This window comes from Astyanax mexicanus, chromosome 8, assembly GCF_023375975.1.
Source record: "Astyanax mexicanus isolate ESR-SI-001 chromosome 8, AstMex3_surface, whole genome shotgun sequence".
Lineage (NCBI taxonomy): Eukaryota > Metazoa > Chordata > Actinopteri > Characiformes > Acestrorhamphidae > Astyanax > Astyanax mexicanus.
Genome location: NC_064415.1, coordinates 29,780,982 through 29,791,183, shown reverse-complemented (window position 1 = coordinate 29,791,183; position 10,202 = coordinate 29,780,982). Strand labels below are relative to the sequence as shown.

General features: G+C 39.8%; 1 protein-coding gene across 3 annotated transcripts in view; it reads left to right on the top strand.

Annotated features, from left to right (window-relative positions):
• The first annotated feature begins 313 nt into the window (after positions 1–313).
• Positions 314–10,202, top strand: part of dock11 (dedicator of cytokinesis 11) — a 122,329-nt gene continuing 112,440 nt past the window's right edge. For all 3 annotated transcript variants that reach the window (XM_007255754.4, XM_007255753.4, XM_049482473.1), the window contains exons 1-2: positions 314–549; positions 8,623–8,739. In XM_007255754.4, coding sequence (XP_007255816.3) covers positions 448–549; positions 8,623–8,739 — 219 coding nt within the window. In that variant the 5' untranslated portion in view covers positions 314–447. The remainder of the gene's footprint in view (positions 550–8,622; positions 8,740–10,202) is intronic.

The window sequence follows — 10,202 nt, the reverse complement described above, 5'->3', positions numbered from 1 at the left end:
GAATAATTTAATTTACAGTTCTTTAGTTATATCCATTAAAATCCCTTGTTCAGTTGTATATGTAATAAAGAATCATTACAAAAATCCCTCATGTCGTTGCAGAATAGACATGGCTCTGGATTTGTGTACATGAAATTCACTTAATAAGGAGATCAGTTCCATAACCTGATTTATTTTATTTTATTTATTTAGTATTTATTAGTTTAGGAACAAGACGTTTGTTCAGGTACGTAATAATCGTTAAGGGAACCTCCTTCCTCTATCTGGCAACCTGCAGTGAGAGGTGGAGCGCGGGGAGGAGGGGGCGTGGTCTCTGGGAGAGCGTTGAGTGAGTCGCCACATCTGTCAGAGGCTGGCACCTGGACTTCAGCGGCATGTCCGCTTCACATTTCACCTTCAGAATGGGGCTTCCAGCGATGTGAGGGAGACAGAGCAGAGCCTGGAAAAATGTCGGAAGTACGGAAATTTACTAAGAGGCTGAGCAAACCGGGGACGGCGGCGGAGCTGAGGCAGAGCGTGTCGGAGGCGGTGCGCTCTTCTGTGATTGTGGTTAGTAACGTTTACCCTTAACGCGCTATTACCGTTACTACAACAGAGAGAGAGTCCTGCTCGGGTCTGCGCGCGCTACCTCTGCTTTTCTCTCTCTCTCCACGTTTTACACACGTTTTGGAGATGTTTGACACGTTTGACCGGTGTTTTACACGTTTTTGGAGATGTTTTAAACGTTTTACAGAGCATTTTAATGTTTAATCTTTGTCCTGTTCTGTGCCTTCCCTTTACGAGCCGCCCGGCTCAGCAGTCAGCGCTAGCCAGCTAGTCTGTCCACACTGATGCTGCGGGCAGAAAAAAACCGTTAAGCGCTTATTTTAAATAAACACAGCTCGCAAACTGAGCATGCGCCAGGAAGATTTCGCTGGCTTAATTTATGGAATATGTGTTTTTTGGCAAGCTATAGAGGTCCCTTCCATAATCCTCCTCACTCCCTAATGCTCAGCCCAGGCTAGAGTCTTTTAGTGAGTAGTGTGAAAGAAGAGCAAGCACATGGACCATGCTGCTGCAGAGGAGTCCCTTTGTGTTCAGAAATATAACCTAGGGTAACAAATACAGGCTGGTGGGCTTCTATCTCTCTCTCTAACTTCCTCTTCAGAGGATTATGCCTGTTCCTGTCCTCTCCTTTCATGCGAAATGGGTATAAAGTGCTTATCCTAGGTGGTGCTGGGATAACCTAGCTAGGCTAGTGGCTTGGAGGATGTGTCCTCCTTATTCATAAATGATGATGGAGTGCTCTGTCCAGGCAGGCAGGCATGGAGGAGGAGGAGCACACCACAAGGGCTTTTAGCTAAATAGCTAACCTGTGTGGGGAAAAAATATACTCATTGTAAACCAACAAATAGTTTGAACTCAAACAAATTAAGTCTGGGTTTTATGTAAAATTGGATATTTCCAAACATTACTCAACTATAATGTGAACATTTGTGGCCACATATAACCTACATACCAATTCAGTTCTTTGAGTTAAATCAAGTGTTGCCATTGGCAACTTCTTTTCTATTGGCTTCTGGCACAATCTGTTAGCATACTGGGCGTGTCCCCCAGTTTTTAACACTCACCATCAGTGTGTAGTAATTCCCCCTGGGCTACCTAAGGGAAAATTGTTGATGATGTATTATGATTAACTGCTTGCACTTCATGTTGTAGGCTTTAAGAGCAAGCATCATTTTCTGTGCTGCTAACTCTATAGCCCTATCCGGACGGGATTAGTTTCTCAGGGGGACATCTGTAAAAATATATTTCACACTTCTACTCAGTGATAAAACTCTTGCATCCAGACTGCAATTGAACAGGGGGAACGGTGAGTTTTTAGGCATTCTTAGTCACATAACATCACGTTCAGTAGCTTCTCCATTTCCACTTGCTGTTGTGTTTACGTGGATCTCAGTGGAAATAAAAGTGTAATTACAGGTGTTACAAAAGTGTAATTACAGGTGTTTAGCAATGGACAAATACCTATTTTATTAAATGCCAGGAGAAGAAACCCAGAGTTCCATGAAAAAACAGTAGGTAATTCAGCCTGTAATTTTCTTAGAGGACGCCTGAGAAAAACATGTACATGGTCGTTCCACACTAGAATAAAATCAGAGAGGACCCCCCCCATTAAATAGAAAATACACCAGGACCCCTTAAGAAACTAATCCTGTCCGGATAGGACTTATGCTGTTCACTCTGTAGCATTTTCTTTCTTCATCTAATTTTTTATGAGGATTTTTTAAATCTGTATTTTACTTCAGTAAAATCAAAAAGAAGACTTATAAATATAAATCTGTTTTCTTCACCTGACTAAAATATTCAAAGTACAATTATTTTGCGAAGCAATTGATATAACAAAAGATAAAAATCAATGAACTAACAATTTAAGCGCAATAACTAAACGTCTTTAGTCTAAATAACTTAATTTTTTTTTGTAAACATTACTTAAAAATCTTATGTCAACCAGTTTCCTCAAATAAACTGGTAATAAGTGGTAATAAAATAAGTAAATTTGACGTATCGAGGCTTACAGTGTGGCTGCAGACAGTATCTTTCTGCCTGTTAAATGTTTATGATGTTCAGTTATGAATTTCTTCTGTGTTTGAGCTCAGGAAGCTGGGAAAGCTAGCCAGGGTGAAGCAGTTGCCTCAGGCTGTTCAGCTCCACTTCCTGTGCCTTCTGATTCTCTTCAATATGATCTTTTTAACCCTGCTTTGTCTAAATGTCTGCAGTCATACAGTGCCACACTGTAAAAATGTTTTAGTTTAACTTAAAAACAAATTAAAGTTGTGAAATATCTGAGCAGTTCTAAATAAAATGCTAAATAAACACGACTGTAGTGCCTGTAATATCTTCTGATAACTTGTTAAAATGTAAGGCAGTATAGAAGGTTGTTAAAGTTAAACACCAAAGCAGACAAAGAGTTTGTACAGTGAAGGCCTTTTGTCTTTGTTGTTATGCAATGCAATACTGTAGCTATCTAATTGTTTTTATTCTAAAAAACTAGACAATAAAAATATGATTCATCCCTTAGCCCTTTCAAATACTCATGTAGACTGTAATATGTTGGAATATATGTACATTCTGTCCATAAATGTACATATTTCCTGTGTCCAGTCTGAGTAGTAAAGGTCCTTTAAATCTTATAAAATCTGACCAGCTGTCGGTTCCCTGTTCATGCCTGTTTTCAGTCTTGTGGTGTTTCACGGGACTGAAGCAAACAGAAGACTTCATTTACGCTAAGAAAATGTGGTGTCAGAGTGGACGTAAGCTAAACTACACACTCATACACAGAACATGGGTTCAGAAAAAGGCCACCATGGTTAAGAGTAACTGCTGGTGGGTAAGTTTATACACAGTGTCCTAATCCACATCAGCTCTAGCCCTCTCTCTCCTCCTTTTGTTGCGTTGAAGCAGAGGATGGCTGTGTTGAAGCAACATCTGGAGAAACAGTCAGTCTTCTTTACTCTTGGGACTTCAGACATGTTTAAGTTTACATGCATTACCTCTGGTTTCTTAGCTGGCTAGCTTTTTGCAATGTGGATGTAGAAGAAACAAGCTAGAATTTAAGATGGTTGACTTTAGTTTATCGCCTCGACAAGGTTTGCGGATGCGGAAGTAAATAGGCTCACCATAGCTAAGGCAGCGCCAACGCCCTGCAACTTTTGAGAGAGGTCTTGTGCGAGCTAGCACTTCCTTTTCCCTCACTTTGTGGTTTGACAGCCTGTGATTCTGCTACGAGAGTTACTCGATTCTCGAGGCTTTCTTTTTTAGCAGACAGGAATGAAAAGGAGTTCCCAGTTGTGGTCACGTCAGACCAGTGTGGTGGTTTCTCCTGCAGTGGAGAAGCGTAAGATTTGAAAAGGTTAAATTCAGCTCAGTCTGGAGTTGCAGTTAGAGAGTGCAGCTAAAAGCCAGCAAGGTTCTGTAATTTGACCAGTGTTGGACGCCTAGCCTGGCTGTGTTTTTTTCAGTCTCCCCTTTTTGCACATGCTTGTGACACATGACAGGAAGTTGTTTGGCTCTTTTTTCAGTGTATTGATGTGTGTGTGTGCCTGTGTGTGTATAACAGAGAGAGAGAGAGCGAGAGAGAAAGAAAGAGAGGGAGGGGGCATCAAAGGGTATTGATGTGGGCATATATAGCCTTGAGTATGCGTTTACCTTTGGGACACATAGACTACACTAGACTAGACTACACCTTAAGTGTAGGAGTGTGATGGAAAATGGCTGTGGCTAGTCAGCCAGTGCAAGGGATTTATTACAACCCCCTCAGACTTGTCTGAGGCTGTCATAGAAGCATAGAAGCACTGGTCCTTGTTCCAGTGGTCCTGCTGATCTGGCATAGAAATCCTTATAACTGGAAAACATCCCATTTTTTGTTCTCTTTACAAGGATTTAGATGTAATTACACATAACATTTGCAGGTGTTAAATCAACACTGTTTGTATACTGCAGTGCATAGTCATAATTTTAGCATTGTGGGTAAATGATAAGCAAAGGCATTTCTTTATGCAAACTCTTAAAATCTCAAGTGACTACAAGGGGATTACTGTCACAATACAGGATGAACAGTTTGGGGTTCAACAAATATGCAGTTCCTCATGAATTGGACAAGACATCTGGAAACAAATTGAACATACTAACACTTTTACACGTTACTGCTAAATAAACATAATTACAAGCTGTATTTACTGCCTCAAGGGGGTGCTATAGAGCACTTGATATAATGCCTGGCCAAAAAAATTGCCACCAAAAAAATAGGTCACGCACTCTTATATTTATCCCAAAGATTCTCAATGAGGTTAAGGTCTGGATTCTGTGGTGAACAATCCATTTGTGAAAATGATGATCTCATGCTCCCTGAAACACTCTTTCACACTTCCAGCCCCATGAATCCTGGCATTATTATCTTGGAATATGCCTGTGCCATCAGGGAAGAAAAAGTCCATTGATGGAATAACCTGGTCTATATTCAGTATATTCAGGTAGTCAGCTGACCTCATTCATTCAGCACATACTGTTGCTGAATCTAGACCTGAACAACTGCAGAAACCTCAGATCATTTGCTTAGTTAAATCCAGGTGGGGACTTTTTTTTGTTCAGGCAGTGTAGTACAAGCTGTAAGTAGCGCAACTGTCTTTTTAAAGGAGATGAAAAGAAAGCTGGGTTTGTCTTGCTTTTTGTGTGCATTGTACTCATATTGAACTGTGAGGTCCAATTGTGATGTCCAACCTGTGGTGCAAACCAGACTTTTAGTCCCTAAAACACTATAGAATTGTTTCAGCATCACCCAGCTGTTATAAACAATGAGCAGTCTATAGGCTGTTGCAGGCTTATGTACTTTATGTACCAATGGTTTTCTTGTAAACAGCAGTTTGTCACCTCTGGTGTCTGGTACTTTAAAAGAGCAGACCTCAACACATTTCACCATTCTATTTTACTGCTAGTTTTAACCAACAGTCACGTTTTGCATTGATAAAGATTTAATGCTGTAAATATTTATATTCTATCTATGATTTGCATGGAGCGACCCAAGCCAACACTCACTGTGCATCCCTAACAAACCTCCACTGATTATTTGGCTAGCAGTTTTTTTTAAATGTTGCTCTGGTCTTAGAATGTAATATAAAGTATATTTAGATGAAATGGATAGTGTGAAAAATGTTCACATAAGCTAATGCAGGACATTTAAAAGGAAAGTATTTTCAGGGTTGTTGAGTTCAGATTAGTTCAGTGACCTTATTAATGTCTGTGTTCTTATTTCTGTTTATGTGTGTGCAGATGTGAAGAAATAAACCATGATCAAGAAAAAATGTTTGTGATGTTTTGCTTAAAAAAATTAATTCAGTTCCTTTTTTGTCCCTTTTAAAGCAAATTAACAGATATAAGGCACAACAATAACTGCATAGAAAATGAATAAAATATGCATGTACTTAAAATGATGATAAGTAGTACAGATTAATACATGCTTACACATTGTTTTCCAATGGAAATTACAACAGAATTTTGAGCATTCAACAGAAATCCCATAACAGCTCATTTGTTGGAAAGTGCCTTTGGGAACTGGGAATGCCCTAGCTGATGTGTGTCACTAAATGGAATCCACCAGTTGCGTTTTGTTTACAACCACATTACTTAATTACAGAGGCCTAACTGATTTGTCTCTTGGGGAGGGCACAACAAAACTTGGGGAGGAGCCATGTATCCACAGGGTGCATGACTAAAGAGCAGAGAACTGAATAGCATAGAACAGCACATTTAGAAGCTGTGTGACTTCATTCTTCATTTTTTTCTTCACTATAGCTTTATATAGAAATATGTTGTTTTCCAATATATTAATCCTTAAAATGTCAGCTATAAGCATACGCTATGCTTTTAAGATACAGCTCTGGAAAAACATAAGACCACTTAATGGTTAACTTAAAATTATGAGTTTCTTTGATTTTACCAAGTTGAAAACCTCTGGAATATAATCAAGAGGAACATGGACGATCACAAGCCATCAAACCAAGCTGAACTGCCTACATTTTTGCACCAGGAGTGGCATAAAGTCATCCAAAAGCAGTGTGTAAGACTGGTGGAGGAGAACATACCAAGATGCATTAAAACTGTGATAAAAATACAGGGTTATTCGGCAAAATATTAATTTTGATATGAATATGAACTTGTTTTCTTTGCATTATTTAAGGTCTGAAAGCTTTGCATCTTCTTTGTTATTTCAGCCATTTCTTATTTTTTTGCAAATAAATGCTCTAAATGACATTATTTCTATTTGGAATTTGGGAGAAATGTTGTCCGTAGTTTATAGAATAAAACAACAGTGTTTATTTTACTCAAACATACCTATAAATAGTGCTGGACAATATGGCCAAAATTTATATCACGATATATTCCTTAATTTCGGTCGATACGATATAATTTCGATATCGATATAAATACTTTGAAGGCCTCAGAAAAACTGCTAAGAATCCATGCAATGGAAATCTGTGCACTAATGTCTGAAATTTTAAATTTAAGTCTTTAAAGCCTCCTCTCACAAAAAAACTGTATAATACTTTATAAATAAAAAATGATCAGAATAAATCAATGCTCACTTTTATTTGCATGTAGCAAAATAAACACATGACATCCCTGTCAAACATAAACCTATAACCTATATACACATCACCAATATAAATTACTTTACATTACAACAGAGGCAGAGCTTCTTATCCTTTTGTAAACATATTTAACAGATCAAAACAAAAGTGCTTTAACCAGAATAGGGAATACAAAAAGCCTTCATATATATATACATAAAGGGAACATGATATCCATGTCAAATAAACAAACCTATATCAACTATAAATAACTTAGATACAGCATAAACTACAAAAGTGTTTTAGCCAGAATAAGGAAGATATTGTGTGTAGTGAAACTGCTTGAGGTGGAGGAACGGATGTATTACTGTTGCTAGTCGGCTTCACTCTCCAGAACAATTTGGAGCAAGCTGAAGTCTGAAGTTTATCAGACCTTTGAACGCCGAACCACTGAATTAGACCTGCCTCCCTCAACTATGCGCTCATTCTTCATCTAAAATGTCCTGTGCTGCAACCGAGCGGGTTAGGGTCGGTTTCGCTTCATCGCGGGAGGTTTTAGGTGCGGAGCGGAGCTGAGATCCGCTCGGTTAGGGTCGGTTTTGCTTCATCGCGGGTGGGTTTTAGGTGCGGAGCGGAGCGCAGCCGAGATCCGCTCGGTTAGGGTCGGTTTTGTTTCATCGCGGGCGGGTTTTAGGTGCGGAGCGGAGCGCAGCCGAGATCCGCTCGGTTAGGGTCTGTTTCGTTTCATCGCGGGCGGGTTTTAGGTGCGGAGCGGAGATCCGCTCGGTTAGGGTCGGTTTCGTTTAATCGCTGGAGGTTTTAGGTGCGGAGCGGAGCTGAGATCCGCTCGGTTAGGGTCGGTTTCGCTTCATTGCGGGTGGGTAGCCTAGCCTAGCCTAGCCTAGCCTAAGAAACGCCTGTCTGTAAATAATACATATCGATATGTCACAAAAATGATATAACCGTTATTGAAACATTTCTTATCGCGATAAATACCGATATCGAAATATTGCTACCTATAAATAGCAAAATCTAAAAAAGAGTAATCTTTAAGCTTTTAACACCAGAAGTCAGACAAAATACTTGTGGGCAAATATTCTACCTAGACATTCTAACAACAACAGAACTGTTCTAGTTTGTTGGCAGTTAATGCCTATTTAACAGTATTGGAATAATGACACACTTGACACATTTGACCCGTAACAAAACAGGAGAGTTAAATGTATTTTATCCGCTTCAGTAACACAGATGTTGCCAAGTATCGGAGAGAATTGCCTTTCAATAAATCAAGTTTCTCAGAATTTCAGTATCTGGATATCATCATTTTTGTGGGGAAAGTATTGTGTACTTGAGTACATGTCACATTTGCTGGTGCAAGTTATTGCAGGACAGTAAAAAGGGAAGCAGTCACAGGGGTTGTGTGTGTGTAGATATATATATATTGGGTTGATTAGTTCTGTGACCTCATTTTTTATTCTGTATTCTTATTTTTGCTTTTGTGTGCGCCCGTGTGAAGGAACAAACCAAGATCATTGAGCCGCTGGACTATGAAAATGTGGTATTCCAAAGGAAAGCCCAGATCCACAGTGACCCTCAGAGAGACCTGCTGCTTTGGCCTGCTGATGACGTCTCAGTGAGTCTTAACAAACATTCCTTAAATTATCTTAAAAGTATTACTGTATAATTATTATTTTGCCTACTTTAAGTGGCTTGCCTAACATTTTAAAATAATTTAAAATTTACTGTCTATGATAATATCTTAATTGCTTATGCAGTGAGCTAGTTCGCATAGGCTACTCCTCTGTTTATCGGCATGGCTGGTTAGCACGGATGCTAATCCTGCTACCTAAAGTGCCATGTTCTGCATTCATTCACATTACTCCAAACTGTCGGCACACAAGTCAACGTGCTGAAGGCTCTCTCTCATACTCCTGCACATGCATGCCAGACATCCAAGTTGCAAAATTTTATTTCAGGGAGGTACCCCCTGGACCTGGCACCCTCCAATCCCCAAAGCACACACCAAAGGATACCAAAATATAAAAAAACTTTACACACACACACACACACACACACACACAGCTGATGAAACACTAGTGCTTATTTCCTCCATTAAAGGGGACATGAAACATTTCAGTTTGTACAAGTTTTCTAAGGGATTATATATAATGGAATTTATTTGGGGGGGATTTTTTTATATAAAATGTTTACACACTAAATTATAATATATTTATTTTTGTTACGTTTGAGCTAGGGCGCCGCCATGTTGCCCGTGCAGCGCTGGTGACGTCACGAGGTTGGTTGGTTTAAGATCCCAGGCATATAGCTAGAGGAAAAGCGCTTATTGTTTGTGGAGGTTATGGATGAAGATGAAGCTGAACTAGGCTAACATGGAGCATTTGCTCAGAGATCTTTCCTGTATAAACCTGAGCAGGACTTTTCAGATGCTTTTCTGAGAGCAAGGGGTTTTGGGAGTGTTTATTCTCTCTACGTGGAGCCGTGCAGAACCCTGCAGCGCGTCCAAAGCAGGTACTACCATCCCGTTAACCAGCTATTTTATATACATTTAGCTATTTAACATGTAAAGTCCAGAGTTCATTAAGACTGAATGAAACGAACATGATTTAAGTGGATATTGAAACACCAAGGCACTGTTTGGTTGATAAACCGTTCAGTTTAGAAGTTAGAAAGCTTACTGGGTACTTAGCTTCATCTAGTTAGTGTTAGCTAGCGTTGGCTAGCTATAATAAGATAGCTAGCTAAGTAGCTAACGCTAGCTATGTTCTCTTTAAATTGTCATTTTATCTAGACTCTCGGTAACGGTACCTCTCGCTGCTCTGCTGGGTGAGCGCGGTGTTCTCGTTCCGTGCGGCTCGTACAGCTGCTGCTCTCATAGTAACGTTACCCATTCGGACGGTCTGTACATCTCAGCTGATCAGAGGAAAAATAAAAAACGGAGGAAAAAAGCGTCGGACTGCAGCTTATTTATCCGGCGCTAATGCTCCTGACTCAAACCCCTCTCCTTCACATAGTCCTGGTCTAGAAAGTGCTCGCCACTAACCCCTAGCATTGCGGCTAACCGGAGGATTCTCACGC